Source organism: Dipteris shenzhenensis, chromosome 20, assembly GCF_047967505.1.
Source record: "Dipteris shenzhenensis isolate YYH24624 ecotype China chromosome 20, Dip_SZ_1.0, whole genome shotgun sequence".
Taxonomy (NCBI): domain Eukaryota; kingdom Viridiplantae; phylum Streptophyta; class Polypodiopsida; order Gleicheniales; family Dipteridaceae; genus Dipteris; species Dipteris shenzhenensis.
In genome coordinates this window covers 6,709,289-6,731,942 of record NC_141615.1, presented here as the reverse complement: position 1 = coordinate 6,731,942, position 22,654 = coordinate 6,709,289, and the positions used below count along the sequence as shown (strand labels likewise).

Here is a 22,654-nt window from a genome sequence, read left to right as displayed (position 1 = left end):
TACTGTTGCTCATATTTGAAATATAGCCAGCCGGGCATAGACAATAGTCTACAGGGTTTTCTGCAGTAGCACAGACAAACAGATGTATACACACGAGCAGCTTGCTCAAAACCTTGCAAAGTATCTCGACCGATGAAAACTTGGTAGTCATGAGGCAGATACATTTTCCTCCCTCCCTTGCAAGCGGCTCAGTTCCTCCTTCGTGCCAGATCTGAACCAAGGGCTTTGCTTTGCTTGCCCGCATTAGGCTGCGGGCGGGACTGGAATGGGAGCCTTCTCAGGCTGCGCAGTGCTGCTTGGATTAAGCTTCGACCGGACTGTAACGGTCGCGGACAAGTCTGAGCAGATCTCTTTTGTGGCAGCCGACAACAGGATGCCGGAGGAAGGATAGTCCAGAGTCTTGTCGTTGTATACACTCCACCAATTTTGCACGAGCATTTTGATGTCTTCTCTATCCATGTTTTCCTCCTGCCCTGTAAACCTCCAAGGTTTTGAACCCTGCGTAAACCGCGACACCAGTTTGAGTTTGTAAATCCGAAAACGAAAGCCCAAATTCTCGTTTCTTTAAAAGATTCAACTTACCGTAGCACAGTAATGCACCACCTTCACCTGCTCCAGATCCACGTTCTCAGGATGTCGCCACAGCATCGCAAGCACCAGATTATATACTAACGGAATAGGAGAATACACCTTCTGGAAAAAAATATTCAAGAAATCCTGTGGAATCCCAAATCCATGAGCTCTTAATTAGTATGCCGAGATTCCAGGCTTCAGTTCCTGCCCAGAAACCGCGAACGCAAGACTTTACAAACTACCTGCTCAGCGAATGGTGTAGGAGTGGTTCTCCGCAACGCGACCATCAGTTCTTCGAACGTCTTCTTGCTCGGTTCATGTACGAACATACCTGCATTGAAGTATTTAGCGGGCGGCTGGCCAAGATGTTTCGGCCATGGGTTCCTGTCAGGACACCGCTGGCAGAACTTTACATTATACTGCGGTGAGTGTGACCATGTGTGCTCGCAGAAGCAATCCATCACGGCATAGAAGCGACCATCCGGGAGATCAAATAGATGGTCAATGTTATCGTATACCATGATATCGGCATCGAGGTACACTATTTTCTCATATTCTTCGAACTGCGGCACCATCACAGCGACGTCAGGTCGAGACTCAACTGAAGAACGAAGGACTTCTGCCGAACAGACGACGTAACATTCGCAACACACACGCTCTATTTGCATGGAAGGAGGCTGACTCACCAGCCAAATGCGAAGCTTAGAGTAATTGATCACATAGTGCGCCATAGCAAAATTGCACTGATCACTCCCCTCAGGACGGATAGGCTCGATCTCCCTCACCACGCACCCCTGCATGCGCAGAAGCTGTCGGTGAGCCTCAGGTACGTCACCCAGAATGGCGACAACAAGGGGATAGTCCGATTTCAGTTTGCGCAAGCCCTTGGCGAGGCCAACGACGCCCTTGATGTAGTCCCCGGCGCCAGCGAGGAAGGTGACATAAGCGCGGGAGGGCGAAAGAGCTGCTGCGGGGGCCATGGGTAAGGGCGAAAGGGTAGACGGGGAGCGGACGCAAGGAGGGGAGAGGCTATAAGGGACGGAGGTTTCGGAGGGTGGAGAGGTGGAGGAAGGGGAGGTTGAGGCTATGGCGGAAGTCTAAATTCTGTGCTATGAGGAGGCGACTGGATGAGAAGGAATGGAGAGGGTGAGAGGAAAGCTGCAAGGGACGGTTATGGAGATGGAGAGCTTCGCTTGAGGAAGTGCAGAAGGTGGCTATGGCGACGCGAAGCTGTATAGCCCGTCGAGGACGACGTTGCTTGCCAAAGCTAGCTTTCTTGTGTTTGATTTTATAGAGACATTTTGGCATTGGCAAGCACCCGGAAGCTTCCCTCTCCTCCATCGTCACCGTCCGTTCCTCCCCCCATCCAACGCCCCTCATTCACTCCGTCCTGGGGCCCCCTTGTTTGTCCACTTGTCGCCCGCCGCCGCACCTCCTCCTCGCCCGCGGGGCCCACGTCCCAGATCTGTGGGGTTCTCCATCGCTTCTGGAATCCACTTCCGCTCGCGTTCACGTGCCTTCCCCCGTTTCAAGGGTCTTTGCTCAACCCATCCTGGCTAAGCATGCGACAGCCGCCATCTCAAGATATCTTCACCAAAGTTGTGCATGGAATAGGGCAAAGAAGGGGCAAGAAGCAACCAAAGAAGGGCAAGGAGAGGAGAGAGAAGAAGCAACCAAAGAAGGGCAAGGAGAGGAGAGAGAGAGAGATGAGGAGCACACGAGAAAACACACAGCACACATGCGCGTATGCACAGAGAGAGAGACAGAGGAAAACATTTTTTTTCCACTAAGATCCTCGCACTCCCACCTTGTAATGGAAACATTTCAGTTTTTCTAAGGTCAATCCTTAAGGACTCCATTTTACTCCACTGATCATGGTTTTCGTGATGAGATGCATGCCCCTTCTTTTTTGTGCATAGTTTGTGTCCTTTGAGTCTACCCTCCCTTTTTACACCTTAGGGTTTCTTTGCCATAAAAAGGATTAAGCTTAGTGCTCTTGACACCTTGTCTCCCTTCTTTTCTTTTGAGAACCTACTCAACGTATATGCTTATCTATTTACTATTAAAGAAAGGACAATAGGGATCCTTATGCACATTCTCAAGACATTCTTAAAGCTTTCTCATGCCTATTCAAATACCCAATTTCATTTTTGAGCAAGATGCAAAGTTGATCAAGTTTGCTTTGGGGTGCATAAAATATCCCATCAGCTTTTCTTTTTTTTTTGGTAGTTCATAAATATATACACAAGGCAAGACCATTATTTGCATTATTTTTAGCGCTAAATAGTGCTCTCACAAGAATTAATCTTATCTCTATTGCTTTTGTAATGTCGTTTTACTAATAATCCAAATAGATAGGCCTTTCCTAAGTCTTCTCCGTGATTATTATACTTCAACTTAATCAAAAGAAATAGCCTTAATCAAGAGCTATATTGGCAATCAATTTCCAACAACTTTAGAAAAGGTGTCACTTTACATGAATGTTGTTATATGTCAAAGACATCGAGTTGCCTAGGTGACCTAATTTACATTGACTTATCTCTACCTACAATAGTAGGTCGACACCTCTACCTACCCCATTAGAAAATGAATTGCTCCCTAATTTCTAAACCCCAATGAGTTTTATTCCTATATTAATTAGTCTCAAGGCACGATTAACCTAAGCGAAGCTCATTAATCGAAGGGAGCGTCTGGTCGATTAATGTAAGCTTTCTTGTGAGAAGACTCTTGAAGGCAACTAACATTGTTGTGGGAAGCCTCTTGAAGCCTCTCGTCAGCACCTTGTTCTCCTTTGTATTTCCCCCCCTGATCCAGCTACCTGGCTCTCACCCGACTCCCTTCCCCTCTTTCTCTCACCCAACTGCCACCTCTCAACTAACTCCGTTTCTCTCACCTAGCTGTTGCTACTCACCCGGCTCCCTTCCCCCCCCCCTCTCTCTCTCTCAACTGCCTCTCACCCGACTCCCTCTCTCTCAACCGCCTAACTTAATTAATTAAGCACTAACTTATGTTAATAATGCAAACAACTAATATGAGAGGCAGAGCGATGGTGAGGGAGAGAGAGCACGAGAGGCACAGGGAGGTTTAGTGCTAGGAATTTTCTACAAGAAATTAGGAACCTATTGCAATTGACTCCCGTCGCAGATCGTTAGTAGATTGGAAGTTAGCAGTTTCAGAAGTAGAGGGAGCGAGTAGAGTAGAGAGCTTTAAACTCTTAGAGAATAAATAGATAAGGAGGAATGAGGCTTGGTCAATTTTAGAAAAAAAGGTTCTTTGATATTGATGTTCATCACCCCTCGCTCCCTCTCTCTCTCTCTCTCTCTCTCTCTCTCTCTCTCTCAGGATCTTAAAATGGTATGGAGAGTATAGGAACTTAATGTTATGCGATTAAAGAAAAACAACAAGTATTGAAAAAAGTTATGGAAACCAAAAAAAATTGTAACTGGTTCATCTACACATGGAAGGACAAGTTGGAATAAGAGAACCTAGGGACATTCGCTTTTATATGTTGATGTTGTTAAGCACCATGTCAGGTTTAGTTTAGTCCCATAGATTATACTTGTCCTTGAGTGGATGATAAAATACACTATCATCCAACATCTCTCTCTCTCTCTTTCTCTCTCTCTCTGACCCCACCAAAATCTCCCCCATGGTATTCGAGTTTCATTGTCTCTCTTGCTTATATAAGTTAGATAAGGTTCACAAGATTCTCTTTATTTATCATATTGAGATAAGGTAGACAAGGTTAGACTAGACTACTTGTAGTTTGATAAAGAAAACAAATGGGAAAGTAAGATTATTCTCTTAAGATACTAGGTATAATGTCAACTGAAATAATAAATGAATGAATCATGGAAGGTAGATGTACAATAATATAGAATCCTACGGATGCCATGTTGATTATTTACATTGAATATCCTCCTCTATATCATGTTGTTTAAATCTTAGATTCTTAGATGACATGACCATTTAAAATGAACCTTGGAATAAGAGAAAATATTGAGTGATTTTGTCCCCTTTTAGTGGTCATATTGATATTTATTATTTAAGGCAATCAATACATGTTTCATCCACCATTGTGCCTACGACTAGCTACCTACTTCATAAACTTAGCTTTTCAGTTTTGAATAATATAGATCACATAAAGTAATAAAAATATAGTGATTATGCAATTTTTAGTTTTAGTTATTATAAGTTAAGCTTTTAGATTGAATCACTATAAATCAAATAAAGTAATCAAAGTATAGTGATTATATGCTTTGAATGCTATTGCAACTAGGGCCCTACTTCTATTCAAGGATTCATGGCTTTGTGAAAGTTGATGCTTATATTTTTATAGTTGCAAGAACTTACCAGCACCACATGCATTTTTATGATGTGATAAAATAACTTGCAATGCAACAATCAAAGTTTTTACTACAATTGGAAGTACTAGATGTGATTATTGTGTTACCTCGACATATATATCACCAAATTATTTTGGGATCACAAAGTAGGATCCATTTCACTACACGATTCATACATGAGTAAGAAAATAACTTTGACTTAGTTTGAAGCCCACTAACTCTTTTAAAGCTTGACTTAGTTTAAACATTCACTTAGTTTGAAGCCCACGAACTCTTTTTAAGCTTATACTTTTGGTTCTTTCATCTCAGTCATGTTTTCATCCCAACACTTGCAATCTCTTTACCTTTATTCCAACCCCCACGCACTCTCCTATATTATGTATGTTCATGAATTCAAGAGGTCCAAATTTGACTTGTTGATAAAAGGATTTCAAGCATGAAGAGGCAGACATCATTTATAACACACAAAACAAAACATTCCCCAACACAGAGCCTTTATGAAAACAATCAATATAAAATAATAAAGGGAACATGAGGGGCTAAAAGACAAGGATGAGTAGCTAAAAGCAAGATGAATTTGAGATTGTAATGGCAAAATAATCATACACTCCAAAGCAATAATTATATATAGTTGACCCTAATTAGCAACCCTAAAATAATACCAAAACTAGATTGAATAATAAGCTACTTATGTCATAGAGCTACATAGAAAATGGCATACCACATGCGCTTAAGACATGATTTATGTTCCATGAGTTTTTCTTATAAGGACATCTAGATGATTAGCATTTATGCGTTATGGATTTGCCTTAACTAGATTATATCCTTTAGCTATTTTGATTATGTCCTCATTATGTCCAAGTGTTTGAAGAGTTCTTATGCAGCCTTTTGGGTGCCATTCTCTTGTGATGTGCATGAAAATATTGGTCCCACTCTTTTCTTGTCTCCATGAAAAGATTAGTGGCACACATTTTTCTGCATGTAAGATTTCATAGGATGCACTTAGACCATACCTTCAACACCCTCCCTAAAAGTCAACACCATATAAAGGAAGATTATAAGTTCTTGAAAATTGAGAAGAGAGGGGTTATACTAATATAAGGTAGGATAAGCATCATATGAGGAGTGAGTATAGAGCGAGAGCTAAAGGAAAAATGAACCATGACGAACTCTAACCTCTCTTGTTTATATTTTCGTTTATATAGGAAATAATGTGGCGCGCTACGAAAAACAAATGTTAAGGATATAAATCAGGGTTTCATATGATGTTGAAAGAGAAACAAACAAATATTGACACCAAAATTTGCCAAAGACATTACTACAACTTTGGGGAGAGAGAAACATCTAGTAGAAGATCAAGCATTGGAGGTGGGAGTCACTTTCATGGCAAGGAAAATGGGTAATTGTTCGCAATTCAACCAAAGGTCACTTTAATTATATTTTAAAACAAAGGATACGTGGTTGTGCAAGCTAAGGGTTCCCACATGTGTCTCCTTATTCGAACTATTTTAAGGGGAAAAACAAACATTTTTGCACACTAGATTGATAATCTCGCATAGTTTCCTAAGGAACATAATTTTTTGGTCGTCTAATAAAAAGACATCTTTCATCTTCTTGTTTAAGGATACGATTTGATAGAAGATTGGAGATCTCTCTATATAACCTCGCTGTGTTAGGACCTATCCCAAATTTTACCAAGTAGATATTATGATGTTAAATCAGTTATATCTCCCTCATTCCACATCAAATGGCCATGCCAATTTACATAAAGACACCTCAAATAGTGCACTGCTTAATGTGATTTATTGATATTTTATTTTTTTCAAGTATGCCTAATCAAGGGCACTAGACTTGAATGGAACTAAAGCCATTTGATTTGATAGGATGTGAAACAAGTGTTAAATCCAATGGTTAGATCTCATGGGATGTACTTTTGATTTTTACTTCGAGTTGTTTTGAGGGTTGGTATTATAATATATATATGTCACCAAGTCACCAAGTTGCTATGTAGGAATTTATTAACATCTCTAAACATAACCAAATTCACAAGGATTTTACTCCTTTCTTAGATGAAGCTATGAAAAACAGTTTGGGGAAGTTTTAGTAAGGAAAGATCTTCTTGATGCCAATCAAATGAAGCATAGCCATGAAAGTGAAGCAATGCAAATGGCTTCTAGAGCCTCAACCTACTTACAATAATGAAGAATCAAAGCTGGCAGAGCTATATGAGAAATAGTATCAGAAGTGGTCATTCCCGTATGTGCAAACCAAGAAGATCAATAGAGCAATGAGAAGCTTATCAATGATGAGTAGCTTCTCGATGTTTAGAATTTGAGATGTTATATTTGATGTAACGACGATTGATATAATGACATTATATACCTCTAAATAATATGATTTCTCTTTCCTTTCTTTCATATTATTCAAGTGTCATTGCATTTAAGGGTTTTACGATTCTTCGTCAATGATTATTTATTTACTTTTATTCTTAATTATTTAAAAATACTAAATGGGAGTGTTTATTCATTAATATAGTAATTTGTAAGCTTTAATTTATTAGAGAAGAGTTCTCTTTCATGTAAAGAAGAGTTCTCTTTCCTTTCTTTAATGTTGTTGACTCTACCACAGTAAGCACAGTAGCGCATCTGGTGAAGCAAATCCTCATAGGTTTTGCTCCATTTCTTGTGGAGGAAACTGATGTTGATCCATGACGCTGCAGATGGTTCTGAACGGGCTTTCTTCTTTCCTTGTGTTCAATCCATCGCTATTTTTGCTCTTTCTTTTCTATTTATTGGTGTCCTTCATTGGATAAGTTTATATAGAGTATTACGGATTGAGATATTTTTTATTAGGGCTGACTATACATTTGGCTTTTCTATATAACTTCAGTTTTAAAGCAATAATTCGCCATTTATCTGTCCTTGGATATGACAACCTTCCCCCTCCTATTTAATCACCTCCCTCTTGCTTAACTCTACCCGTTCTTGATTCTTTCGTTGCTCTCCTCTATCTCCAACTGAAGGTCTATGCTAGGCTGGGCTACCAACAACATCTAGCAGGTGGATTGTGTGCTCTTAGTGTGATAGGCACCCAGAGTCAAACAACTGACACAAGAAACGAAGGGAAAAAGAGTGGGAGGGCGGCAACTCTAGCTATATAAAGGCCTTAAGGGTAGAGAAACAATTCACTGCACCCAGGAAAATTTTTTTCCTACCCCCTTCTTCCTTTTTTTATATTTTCTCTAATTTTTAGTTTATTATTCTAATTTATTCACAATGATCTCTATCCTAAACCTCCTAAACCCACCTAACATTACCACCCCCCCCAAACCCCTCCTACTTCTACTATCTCCAACTCCTATGACATTCTCTCGCCCGAATCCCTTGACTACATACTCTATTAAAACCCCCGACAAACCTCCACACTCACACATCTACTCACCCTTACTGCCCGTCCCACAACCCCTACTATGCATGCTTCTCTCGCCCCATACAGATCGCTGCCCCCTCGCCCGCACCTGGCTCTCAGTTCCTCGCAGTTGCCTGCTCCCTGACTGTTTGTGCGTGCCTCTCCCGCCCCTCACTGCATCGCCTAGGTCCTGCTGCTCTTAAGTACCCCATCGCCGTTCCGTGCTGTAAATACTCTGCCGCATGCTTGCCTCCACATAGTCCGCCGCTTTTGATGTAGTTGTACACCCACGGCTCGACAACTAGCACCTCTACGGTCTACCCTCTTTGAAAATGGGCTTGCAGGTACTACAATGCTCAACCTTTGCCACCTTGGCTGCGGTGCCATCATTACATGCACCTTCCATGCACAATCAGCGAGACTGTGTCCCCCTCCTCTCTAATCCCGTGGTCTTCCACGGTGTCATTTAGAGTTTATAGATTCTTCGTCTTTTTTATTGCAACCCCCCCCTTAATTATTTATATTTACCCCCCTCTCTTTAAAACATTATTTTTGGCTTACCTTTACTTAGATTACTTATTTTTATATTATTCTCTTCTAACCCCCTTTTTATTTTAAATTCTGTTCTTCTCAATTATCCATACAGTTACACTTCCATCTTCATTGGTTCAAATCCCCCCCACATCTTTTTACATTAATTACCCCTTCCCCCCCATTATTTTTACATTATGTCCCCACTCTCTTTTTTTCCCCTTTTTCTAATTAATTTGTATTATTTTTTCCATTTTTAACTCAATTTGGCTTGGTTATTTAAAACTACAGCTACGAGCGTCAGTGTTCCTCCTCCTCACTTCTTCCATATACCCCTCGCTTCCACACTCTTCTCACTTACCTACCCTTCTAATAAGTTTCAATAATTTCTTCTCTATAACCTCCAAACTCATTCCTCTACCCAAAAAAATTTGTTTTTACATTAAGCTTGATAAGTGTATGGCCAAGTGTTAATTTTATTGTGACTCCGATAACAAGAGGGTTGTTTATGACACCTATCTTCCCAACTAAAGTTAAAACTGGTTCTTACTGTTTTGCTTGTTGGATGGTGGCAGTAGGTAGGCAGACTCCCCTCTTCAATAAAAGTGATGCTTGCCAGGACTTATCCAAGCTCAACTCCTATACAGTTTCCACAAAGTCATTTCTACAAAATGGCCTACTGCTGGTTTCCTTTATAAACAGGGATTCACCGACTTGCACAAAATTTTCCGTTAATGCAATTAGTCCTATTCCATTGTCTAGCTTCGCTCTTTTGTCTTTTCACTATGCAAAGGGGTGTTGTCAAATCTTCCACACACAGGTCGTTTCCATTGCAACTCTGGACGGTTGCACATAGTACACTTAAGTCATTAAGGCCTTTTTGGCTTCTTAACTCCCTTCTTTAACTTATTCTTTATTTGTTTTATATTTTCAAATAAACATCTTTCTAATCCTTCTCTTGTCCTTGTAGAATTGTTCATCGGATGTGACACTCCAAATCCAAAACTCTCAACTGCTCACCCCTGATTCCAGCTCCCACCTCCCAAACAATACATTTAAGTCATCATGGCTTTTGACCTTTTGACTCCTTTCATTACACTTACCTTGTTAGTTTTTCCCTTTTTATATAAAACTTTTATAACCTAGATTGTTGTCATAATCGTCCACTACCTTTGCTTGCCTAAAATTACTATAACCACAACTTACCCTTATTTCTATTAAACCAATTTGCTTCCATACTGTCTACGTACCACACTCAAGTACTTCTCTTCCATTCCCTTTCCATTACTTTAAATTGCACTTCTCAATACTTCTTTTTCTCTTTGAGTATATAGTAGGTCATCACACTAGGCGATGACCTACTGTATAACCTAGTATGTTGTATCCTACTGGGGCAAAGGTGGGTACACACACACACACACACACACACACACACACACACACACTTTCTATCCTCATTCCCTTTTGTCCTTGCAAACTATTGCTCTTCCCTTTAAAGTACTTTTAAAAAACCTTTTTTTATAAACAAAAAATATTTTCCCTACCATATCTTTTTCATGAAGATTCGGCTTAGAAGATTTTGACCATGAGGTCAAAACAAGGTAAAAAATTTTCTTCGTCATGGTCACCCTATCATATCTTTTTCATAAAGGTTCGGCTGAAAAGATTTTGACCATTAGGTCAAAATAAGGTGTGGAAAAGTTTAGACCTTGTGGAAAAGTTAAATCATGAAGATTTAGCCACAAGCTCAAAACAACTCCAAATCTTGTACATGATGAACCACTCAAGGATATGTTTGGATGCTCACAAAGATTTGGCCATAAGGTCAAAACAATATGAAGGGTTTTCGAACAATCCTTGAGAAATGATTTCATGAACAAGATGTGGATTAGTTTTGACCTTGTGGCAAAATGTTTGAAGCCTCCATGGAGAAGATATGATGGGGTGTCCAAATTGTCCTTGATGGGTGACCACATGAACAACATGAGGAAGAGTTTTGACCGTGTGGAAAAATCTTTATGAGATAAGTATTTATTGTGACAAGATCTTCATGTGCTTGTTTCTCTTAAAGTTTTGGCCATAAGGTGTAAACTTTTTCACATCTTGTTCACAAGACTCTTGCTTCTATGGATACACAACGCACAAGGATTTGGCCACAAGGTCAAATCTTTGCAAGGGTTTCTAAACCCATCCTTGAGGAATTAACCCATGAATAGGAAAGTGTTGGCCTTATGGCTAAAACTACTGTCTCCAGACGATTTTGTCACAAAGAATTAGCCATATGGTCAAACCTTATTTAGGTTCTTTTTTTTGTTGATACACAACCCACAAAGTTTTTGTGACAAGGCCGAAACTTTGTAAGGGTTTCTAAACCCGTCCTTGAGGAATTAACCAAAATTGAGGACAATACACTCACAAGGATTTTGTCAAAACTTTGGCACAGATGGTAAACCCTTCATTAGATTGTTGCTTCTACTCAAAAAGATTTAGCCACAAGGTCATCATGAATGGGATGTGACAAAGTCTTGGCCTTATAACCAAAACTACTGACTCATAAGGATTTTGTCTCAAAGAATTAACCGTATGGTCAAAACTTCTCTAGGTTTTTGTTTCTATGGATACACAACCCACAAAGTTTTTGCCACAAGGCCAAAACTTTGTGACACTTTCTAAAGCCGTCCTTGAGGAATTAACTTATGAATAGGATGTGAAGAAGTTTTGACCTTTTGGCAAAAACTGAGGACAATACACTCATAAGTATTTTGTCAAAACTTTGGCCATATGGTAAACCCTTCATTAGATTCTTGCTTCTATGAATACACAACTCATAAAGATCTGACCACAAGGTCAAAACTTTGTAATGTTTTCTAAACCCATCCTTGAGGAATCACCTCATGAACGAGATGTGACAAAGTTTGGACCTTATGGCCTAATCTACTGACTCATAAGGTGTCACAAAGAATTAGTCATATGGTCAAACTTTCTTTAGGTTCTTGTTTCTATGGATACACAACCCACAAAGTTTTGCCACAAGGCCAAAACTTTGTGATGATTTCTAAGCCCATCCTTGAGGAATCACCTCACAGGATGTGACAATGTTTTGACCTTATGGCCAACACTACTAATTCATAAGGATGTGAGAACTCGCCATGTGGTCAAAACTATGGCCATATTGTCAAACCTCCTTTAGGTTCTTGTTTTTGTGGCTACACAACCCACAAAGTTTCTGCCATGAATACAAAACTTTGTGACACTTTCTAAACCTGTCCTTGAGGAATTAACTCATGAATAGGATGTGACAAAGTTTTGACCTGTGGCAAAAACTGAGGACAATACACTCATAAGGAATTTGTCAAAACTTTGGCCATATGGTAAACCTTTCATTAGATTCGTGCTTTTGTGGGATACACAGCTCACAAAGATTTGGCAATAAGATCAAAACTTTATGAGGGTTTCTAAACCCATCCTTAAGAAATCACCTCATGAATAGGATGTGACAAAGTGTTGACCTAAAGGCCAAAACTACTGACTCATAAGGATTTTGTCACAAAGAATTAGCCATATGGTCAAAACCTTTGGCCATATGGTCAAACCTTCTTAAGGTTCTTGTTTTTGTGGATACACAACTCCCAAAGTCTTTGTCAAAAGACCAAAACTTTGTGACGATTTCTAAACCCGTCCTTGAGGAATCGCCTCATGAACGGGATGTGACAATGTTTTGACCTTATGGCCAAAACTACTAACTCATAAGGATGTGAGAACTCGCCATGTGGTCAAAACTGTGGCCATGTAGTCAAACCTCCTTTAGGTTCTTCTTTTTGTGGCTACACAACCCACAAAGTTTTTGCCACAAGGCCAAAACTTTGTGACAGTTTCTAAACCTGTCCTTGAGGAATTAACTCATGAATAGGATGTGATAAAGTTTTGACCCATGTCAAAAACTGAGGACAATACACTCATAAGGATTTTGTCCAAACTTTGGCCATATCGTAAACCCTTCATTAGATTCTTGCTTTTGTGGATACACAACTCATAAAGATTTGGCCATAAGATCAAAACTTTGTGAAGGTTTCTAAACCCATCCTTGAGAAATCACCTCATGAATAGGATGTGACAAAGTGTTGACCTAAAGGCCAAAACTACTGACTCATAAGGATTTTGTCACAAAGAATTAGCCATATGGTCAAAACCTTTGGCCATATGGTCAAACCTTCTTAAGGTTCTTGTCTTTATGGATACACAATTGACAAATTTTTTGCCAAATTTCCTAAACTTTGTGACGATTTATAAACCCGTCCTTGAGGAATCACCTCATGAACGAGATGTGACAATTTTTTGACCTTATGGCCAAAACTACTAACTCATAATGATAAAAGAATTAGCCATATCGTCAAACCTTCTTTAGGTTCTTATTTTTGTGGATACACAACCCACAAAGTGTTTGCCACAAGGCCAAAACTTTGTGAGGGTTTCTGAAGCCATCCTTAAGGAATTGACTCATGAACACGATGTGCAAAGTTTTGACCTTGTGGCCAAAATTAGGGACAATACACTCATAAGAATTTTGCCAAAACTTTGGCCATATGGTAAAACCTTCATTAGATTGTTGATTCTGTGGATACAGAACTCACAAAGATTTGGCCACAAGGTCAAAACTTTGTGAGGGTTTTGAAATTGTGGCCGAAACTTTTGAGGGAAATAAACCCTCACGAAGATTTTAAACTGACCTTTAAGCGGGAGATTTGAATGTAGATTTAAAACTAAATGTTAAAATTTAACTCTATTGAAGTTTAAATTTTGAATCTACCATTGAGCGAGAGTTTTTGTTCGACCTTTCAATTCATTTCAAACTTGCAGAAAATTTATTTTATTTTCAAAAAAGAGGTAGAAATTTCAAATGTGAATTTCAATTTGATATTGAGAGAAGGAGAGGGAGGACTCATATATATATATATATATATATATATATATAGAGAGAGAGAGAGAGAGAGAGGAGATTTGAGCGTTTGAGAGAGGGAAGGAGGAAAGGGCGAGGGCTTCGAAAGAGGAGGATACAAGAGCTTGAGGGAGCGAAAGAGCTTTCAAATATGAACATTAGCGGAGAAGAAGAAGGGGAGAAGAATTTTAAGGCCAAGTGGCTATCTTTAGTGAAGGGAAGGGAAGAGAGAGAGAGAGAGAGAGAGAGACGGGTCCCTTGTACCTGGCTAGCTAGAGAGTGCTCCTTGCGATGTGACGGGGAGAGATTTTGTGTGATAGTCCACAACTCCAAGAAAGTGAAAAGGCTCCTCCTCCAAAGAAGCGATTGATGAAAGTGACAACAAGAACGTCAAATCTATGATTCGAAAGTCCCAAAGGCAACCAGACGATTTGGCAAATGCAGAGGTAGCCCGACTGCAAGTATGAAGTGAGGCAAAGGGTAGCGTGGCGGTAGAGGCAACACGGGTGAGGCATAGGGCAAAGGGCAACGACGTAGAGGGCAATGAAACAGAGGGCACAAGCGAGGCAAAGGCAATGAGGAGGAGATGATAGAGGACAACGAGACAAGGGCGCGGGCAAGGTAGAAGCAATAAGGAGGAGGAAACGACAGAGGGCAACGCGAGCAAGGTGGTAGAGGCAGAGAGCAACATAAATACCTCATAATGTGTGTGTGTGTGGGTGTGTTATGTTGGAACATAAATACCTCATAATGTGGGGCTACAAGTGTGTAGACTCTAACTGCTTGTTATTACACTTGTAGTCCCACGTAGAGAGAGAGAGAGAGAGAGAGAGAGAGAGAGAGAGAGAGAGAGTTTATTAAGGTCTATGAAAGACCAAAGGGTCTATAAGGCTGAGAAACAAATACAATGAAAGGCCTAAGGGTCTATATCTCCTTGCAGATTTCCTAGAAATACTTAACAAACTGGTTCCCATTTGGCCAAAAGCTATTAGTACGTGTACTTGGTAGGGAACAACTAGGACGATTGGAGATAGCTCTTTGGGAATGAACATTTGGGTAAACAAGTGGCCATTCCTTAACAATGTGTCCTTATTCAAATTAGCTCGACATTGTTGAAAGGACCCAATGATCGGGGCTTGGTTACTTGGTCTTCTATGTGGGATCATCGGGCAAACTATTTTCTCAGCCCTAATGTACTGGTAGTGTGGTTCAATCTGTCTCTCAAAGAGCAAAACCTCCTTATTGTCACATTCGCTAGACTTTGACCGGATTAGTTAAGGCCCATTCACCAATTGGCCCAATGATCTACCTCACGTGGCTTCTTGCAATCTTTTGCAAGATGGTGTGTTTTACCACACTGATGACACTTTCTTCATGAAGGATCTTTTAAAAAAATAATGGGTCTCATCATGACCCTTTTTCTTGCAAAAATTACATTTGAACCCATTGAAAAACTTATTTTCCTTGCCATGGTCCATCAATAGGACTGCCCTTGAGTCAATGTAGATGCATCCTCTCCTTTCTTTGCCTTGATGTTTCGCTCTTTATCGAATAATGCTTTCCAAATTAGAGTTGGGGAGATGCTTTAAGGTTATGATGAGGTTCTCAAATGGCTCCGCCATGCTCTTCATGAACATTGCAATAACATCCTCCTCTTTCATCTTAGCATCAACAGTGACCAATTACGTTGTGAGACTATGGAGTTCACTAATAAAGTCACTCAGCTTTTCATTTTCAAAAAAGCGTAAACCAAACAATTTGACTGAGTGCAATATGTGAGTGCTTGCCACTTGAAAGAGTCAATCCAACTCATTTCAAGCTGTCTTCGATGACATAGATATCGCCACCAAATGAATGAGTTTTGAATGTAGGTTAAGCGCAATGACAGACAACGCTTGCTCTTCGATACCCTCATTGTCGGTAGTGATGTCGATTTGCTTCCTGCCCTTGAAATAGGTCCACAAACCTTTGTACATCAAGAGGTATTTTACTTGGGTTTGCCAAGAATGAAATCCTTTCCCATCAAATGGTGTAATCTGCCCAAAAGAAATTTCTTTTGTTGACATAATGACTTCAAAAACAATGTGAATATTTTGAAGAGAGAAATATGTAGTAGAGAGAGGAGTGAATTGCAATTAAAGTGCTTAAACAAAATCTCCTCCAAATCTCTTTCCAAGTGTGAGTTATTGCTGAGTCAAATTTTTAGTTGACTTAAAACGTGGAACCTTAGAAAGAAATTGGGGGGGGGATGGGGGGCTAAAATCAATGTGCCACATGTTAGCAAATAAGGAGGTATCATAAACCTTGAGAAAAAAGAGTTTTTGAGAATTGCCAAAACGTATTATCGTGGACGTCCGTTAAGATCTCTTTCAAAATCTTCTTCAAAGGACCTATGACATAGTTGGGAACCAGAGAGTTGAAGAGCTCGTATCAAGGGCGGCTGCTATTAGTGTACGTCATTACACAGAGGCAGTTGCGGCTCTACAAACTTTAGTTTTGAGAGAGCCTTGCAATGCACCTTTCAACCTCGATACACAATTTGCAGCATCAATATCTACCTTCTACAATCACAAAATGACAAACATCATAGTAGATAACAGCCAGTTCTTGGCAAACTAGAAGAGCTCTCTAAGCCTTCAAAAATTGGGGCATATAACAATAACGAAATAGTAGAAGGATTGGAAACAAAATAGCGCGGAAGGAAAGAAATTCCTTTTGAATCTATAACTAAATTTTATGTGTGTGTGAAAGGAGTATAGATATGATATATGCTCCATTTTATATCTAAATAACTAAATATTTATGTCTATATATTCTCTTTGATTATATATTTTAAATAAATAAATGAAAGGATACAATATGAATAACTAAATTTAATGGGAAAAAAGAAAATATAAGTATACATACATCAAAATCAAAAAATTGCATGCAAGACGTTTGTAAAAAATCAAATCAAAGAAACCTACCTTGAGTCTCAACCCTTCTTCTCGTTGTTGTTGCCCTTGCGTCTAGCTTTGCGTGCCTTCAAACTTCGTCGCTGCAACGGATAACTCTACCTTTTACCTTGTGTTCCTTGTGTGCGAGAATCTATTCATCTGCGTATGGCTCCTCAACCTCTTCCTCTTCATACGAGAACCCTCAATGGCATGCTCCGATTGAACGGGCTGTTCATCATCTTCCTCCCACCATGCAGTATACCCCAAAGATCTCGATTTCTCCTCAGCATCTGTGCTATGTGCCATGGCTGAACAATTCTCTTGGCTGCAAATTATTACAACAACTAGTATTTCCTGTCTTGACCCAAACAGAACCACGGGCTCACCCTCTTGAAGAAGATGGCGATATCCCGGCAATGGAACCACTGAAACCAGCCTTCTGGATCTCCAACGGGCAGTGAACAGATAACAACCAGCAAATACTTAATTTACAGTCACTTAGAACTTCCCACAGCAAACCAAATCCAGATCACCCCCGTCTTGCAACGGACACCAGATTAGCCCTAAACTTAGCGCCCCTTTCGGTATTTCTTTATCTTTTATTTAGAAGGCTTGCAAATACAATAATAGCACCGCAGTGCATCAGCCCACAGACAACCAACTACATAATCTGATCACTTGCACTTCCGTCCTGCTATGCAATCATAGAAAAGGCATCCTAGTCCAGTGCAACATTCCATAGCGGCCCTTCTTCCAAATCTGGCTGAGGGTTCTAACCTGGCGGCTCTGATACCCACTAGGGGAGTCCTGGCAGGACAGAAATCAGCCCAATCCATCTTGGTAGCTCTGAATACCCATCAAGGGAGTCCTAGCAAGACAGAGGCCAGCAAAACGATACTCTTGGCAAACAGAAAGGCCAGCTGCACAAAGCGAAAGGATATTAAGGTTCTGAGGCAATAGGAGAGCTCCCGGAAAGCAATCAACCGATTGAAAAGCTCAGGAAACCCTGGGAAATCAGCAAACATGGAAAAATGAAATTCCCTGGCAAGATCTCTGACACCCTGGCAGGTGAAAATCAGCAAAAGCAACCCTGGAAAACCTACTGGAAGAGAATCACCAAGTTTGGAAGCTCCAAACTGCCTAAAAAAGTGCGATTTTGATAGGCACATGGCCTAGAAAGCTCCTAGAAGAAGTGTGGATCAGATTTGGGACTCTGGGAAGGCATGAACAGTACGCATGCAACAAAAAACGAACTGATCTGGAGGCTCTTGGCACAAAAACGAATTTCGTTTTTGAGCTTCTCACAGCCCATCAACAGCCTACAGACTGCCCTGGTAATCAAAAATCAGCAAGGCGATGTGATAGAATAGCCTTGGAGCACTTTCCCAACATGTGACTTACCTCTCTCTATTCTTTTGTTGAAAGCAAATTTTGACTTTTCTGCTTGCTTTCCAAGCCAGCTAGCCAAACGTGGCTCCTAGAGCTATTTTTAGCGAAAGGGATTTTTACCACTCTCTTACCTTCAGATCCTTTGCCTTGGCACATGGAATTAATTGCACTGAAGTGTCCTTTATAGATTTAATCAGTTTGAGGCGAAGTCAATCACCGTAAATTCCTAAAAATTAGAAATTCACGTCCCCACTGTGACACAGGTGAGCCTTGTTTCTTGCTTCCCCCTCCCCATGAGTTGGACCATGGTGAGTTGGAACGTGCACAGGCTCCACGACCATGCTCATAGTCAGCCACAGTACTTGATACTTTGCTAGGAGTTGGTCAACCAAGTCCTCCTTGCTACGGCCTAGTACATAGCCTCTTGTTGGTGCTTCCACTCAGGATGCATGGGGCAATTGAGACGTCTGGTGCGATATCGGCCTCTTGGTGGGAGGGCCTGCAATCGCCCTGGACTCCACATTGCTGGGATGGGTAGTTCTCGAGGACAAGGGTACCCCTTAGGGTCCGCTGCTACAAAAACACGCTCCTCTCTTTCTGCTGTTGTTTCTACAGGGCGGGACTAGGTGGCCTTTTACAGGGGGAGTCAGAGAGCGATGACCGGAATGTGGGTGACTTGTGGGGGCTGGAGTGGCAGCAGATTAGAGTAGTAGGCCGACTAGGCAAGGCTTGGCACATTGACCCAGACACAGTTCTCTCAGGACCGCAGAGGGAGCAATGTGGCGCCTTTGGCTCTGGGAGGGCTGGCCTCTTCATGATTTGCAGTGGGACCTAGGGGAGTGGTTCTAGCCGGCGTTGGTAGGAGAGTCGGAGAGAGTGGAGGAGGTGCCTTTCTTCTCGTATACAACTCGCATCAGTCGTCAAAGCCTGTTAGAGGCCGCAGCTTGGGCCCCGTTGAGGGAGCCACACTAGGTAGAGCAGGATGTTCCCAGGGAGGTCATCTCACGATTCTGGCCTTGTCTCTGGACCAGCCTGAAACCATGGAAGATCTCCTACTTTTTCTGGTTGATGGCTCATGGAGGATTGCCCATCGGCCCCTGGCTAGAGCAGATGCGCCTGAACGGCAAATGCCTTTGTTGTGTAGAGGGCGTGCTAGAGACGATTCCCCATTGCCTATGGGGTTGTGTAGCTGCACAAAGGATCTGTCTTGCGTCCTTTTAGATAGTGGCCAGTACACAACGGATGCAGAGGGACTTCAATTGGGGGATGGTAGCATGGCTCACAGAGGGTTGGCACGTTTTTTCCATCGACCCAGTGTCGCCAGCTTATAGGATCCATGGCCAGTAGGTCTCCCAGATAGAGGCCTATGATGAAGTACCGCATTCCCTCTCACACCCCTCATTCTCTTCGGAGGACAGTGTCTGGGAGACGGTGGACAGCACTACCGCCTGGAACATTTGGGTTGCTTGTTGCGGTCAGGTGATGGGTCAGAAGGGCCTTTTGGAAGATTGTGCATGGATTCAAGAGAAAGCCTGAGTGCCTACGGAGCTCGATCCATTGGGATGCGGACCGTGAAGATGCTTTTGTGGTCCAAATTTGAGGATCTCTATGCCAAGGATTCATCCATGAGGGAGGTCCCTTAGCAGGGGCAACTCTATGGTCTTGAATTTTCTGAAGGTAGTCCTACGCAGCCATTCATAATGCAGGTGAAGGTTATCCATGACCAGCTTCTGGCTATTGGTGCTTCTTTAACCCCTTCTCAACTGGCTGCCTTGATTCTCACCATACTCCCACCAGAGTCTCTCGAGCATTGCGTTGCCCAGTCTCGACAAGTCTCCTGGATTTCGATGACCTATGCTCCCTTCTCTTAGAGAAAGAATCGGTTCCATCAAGCGAATTCTTCTGATGGTGTTGTACAGAAGAAAGGACGGCAGAGTTGCCATGAGTGCAGGAAGAGAGGACATCTGGCCAAGTTTTGTCGGGCGAGAACAAAAGTACGTCTCAGGCGGAGGACACTAAGCTCAGATTCATCTTCCAACTTTTGGTACTCACAAGGAAGCTGCCCCCCAGGAACTCCAAATCACACCCACTTTCTGACAGTAAGGAACATCTTCCCCCACATGTCACAGCCAGAGAGGTGTGTGGGCCGTAGAGAGGGCTGATTGCAGCTCCTCTCATTTGAAAGTCTGGCAGACAAGGCAAGACAGTGGAGCTATGGACGAGATATGTTCAAAGTTCATTGCTTGATGTTGCAGAGACTATGGACATGGTGTGTTCCAGAGTTCATTGTTTGAGGTTCCTAGACGTGATGTGTTCACCAGAGGTTATTGGGTGTCGTGCATCCCACAGTTCGTCATTCCCCTTTTGGAACGGTGCAAATAGTATGGGAAATCAAAGACCAGGAAATCTCTTTGCTATTCGAAGTGGCTTTATGTTTCCAGGATCTGAGCTTTCAAGTGCTTGCTCCAAGGTGAATCCAGTATTCGCTGTGCTAGAGGGTCCATGGTTGCATCTTCATCAGCTTGCTTCTTCAGATCATTTGTATAGCATAAGCTGGCATCTTATGTGTAGTGAGAGAGGTCTTTGTCTCCACCCAGAGAGAGGATAGGCACACATTCTTCATCCAGGCCAGGTCCCACGGCATATTTGCCAGGGCCAGGGCAGGTTAGGGTAGATCACTTGCTGTTTGGAGGCCTGTAAGAGGCTGGCTGAGACAGGCCAACTTGGCCCATGGTTACGGCAGGGTTGGGACCCATTATGGGCACCCAACCAGGTCAGGTCACCACCCTTCATGGTCGGGTCAAACCAACCTAACCCAACCTTTGTTTGGGTTGGGTCAGCTCGAGATGCTGGTCGGGTCAGACCACCCTGGGGTTCGACCAGTCGGCCTGCTTATAGCAGGCCGACCAGACTGGTAGGGGCCTATAAAAAGGTCCCCCCCTCACACACTCAGGTTTCGCCACTGAGCTTTCAGAAAAATGGTGATTTCAACAATTTCTTATTTAAAAAGAAAACCCAACCTGTATATTACAGTGTCTGAGCGAAAGACCAGAAACACGTAATAAAAGTTGAACCCTTATAAGCCATGGCATACTTGAAAAGGTTTCATTTGCATGAAAAGACCTCCCAGATAGACTTGTTAGTACGATATGATTAGGAAAGAGAGAACTGCAGCAGAGCCTACGGAAAATAAAAAAGCTGTGTCAACTAAGTACATCAGTAGAGAAAAAAGCGGAGGGCCCATTTTTTAGCAGGATTCAAATTTAAGACCAACACTAGCTCAAGAGCTGAGATATATGCTTCTTCCTGGAGTCCCCATGAGCTGAGACCTCGAGCAGTCGAATAAACTGTGAGCGTGGTGCACGTGCGCAAGCATGAGAAGAGAGAGAGAGAGAGAGAGAGAGAGAGAAAGATAGACACAGAAGATATACCTTTGTAAGACTAGAATATATAAAATCGTACAAATAGCAACAGAAGATAGGCAATAACAACATCCAGATCCAGGGATACAATCCACAGCCAAGGGGCTGGAAAATGCCCAAGTGTGACACGTGGAGTGTGGAAGTGGGAGCCTTTTATAGGCCCCCAGCCACCAAGGTTGGCTGGCCATAGACCGACCAGCCAGGTCGGCTACCCAATCCTGGTTGGGTTGGGTTGACCCGACCATCTGGGTCGGTTGACCCACACTGGTTGGGGACCAGTTTAGGCACCCAACCCAGCCTAAACTAGCCTATCCAGGCCTACCTAACCTATCCGGGAGGGCACACCCACATAGAATCCCTCTCTCACTATGAGATGCCATACTTTAAACATAAATACGTGTCACCATATATTGAACTGCATATAGCATGTGCCAGAGAATGTGGCCATCATTAAAAGAGGGAAGACAAAGATGCTGGTAAAACATGTCAATGATAGCCTTTGCAGCTACATCAATGGAAAACTTAACACAGCCAGTCCACAATGATATGATGTATATTCCTAACAAGAAAGCATTCAACTAGACTATGTATGGAGAATACCTGCGAAAACAACTTGGTATACAACTGTAAGTTCCCATCCTCGGGGGAACAACCTCACACGTGGATTCTTCCATAGCCAAAGGAGTTTCTTTGGGCTAGAACCAACGAGACCCTGTCTAGAAAGTCATGGTTCCAACAAAGTCATGAACAGAACTGTGAAGAGTCACAGAAATTCGGAGATCCTGATTAGGGGTCAATCACAGCGCGACAGTCGCGGGAGACAACGACAACTCAAAATACTAGACAATTTCAGTGATATAATGCATGCAATCAGCAGGGGCCACCCTAAAGGTACACATATCAGCGTAAATACTCGCCGCGTACTCACATACGTTTTCATAACGTATAACGGTGTAGTAGCAACCAATTCATCTCTATTATCTCAACAAGTTTCCATTAGTGAAGGTCACCCCCATATCATGCAGTGGAAAGCGATTGATGGTCTACTGCTTAAAAATATAGAAAGACGTGTGCCGTCTGGTATGAAGTGTCGACGATTCGCCAAGTGTATTC

At 42.0% G+C, this 22,654-nt stretch overlaps 1 protein-coding gene across 1 annotated transcript; it reads right to left on the bottom strand.

Moving 5' to 3' along the window:
• LOC147889194 (galactinol synthase 4-like) lies at positions 1 to 1,821 on the bottom strand. The gene is made up of 4 exons (XM_087391577.1): positions 1,260 to 1,821; positions 816 to 1,136; positions 583 to 717; positions 1 to 498 (listed from the first exon to the last, which is right to left on the bottom strand). The coding sequence occupies exons 1-4, from the start codon at positions 1,551 to 1,553 to the stop codon at positions 244 to 246; spliced, it is 1,005 nt and encodes a 334-aa protein (XP_087247703.1). The 5' UTR covers positions 1,554 to 1,821; the 3' UTR covers positions 1 to 243.
• Positions 1,822 to 22,654: the final 20,833 nt, after the last annotated feature.

Coding starts and splice junctions, on each gene's coding strand:
- LOC147889194 (XM_087391577.1), bottom strand. CDS start 1,553: ATGGCCCCCGCAGCAGCTCTTTCGCCCTCCCGCGCTTATGTCACCTTC. Junction 1,137..1,259: donor CTAAGCTTCGCATTTGGCTG/GTGAGTCAGCCT, acceptor ATGGTGCCGCAG/TTCGAAGAATATGAGAAAAT. Junction 718..815: donor CTACACCATTCGCTGAGCAG/GTAGTTTGTAAA, acceptor GGGATTCCACAG/GATTTCTTGAATATTTTTTT.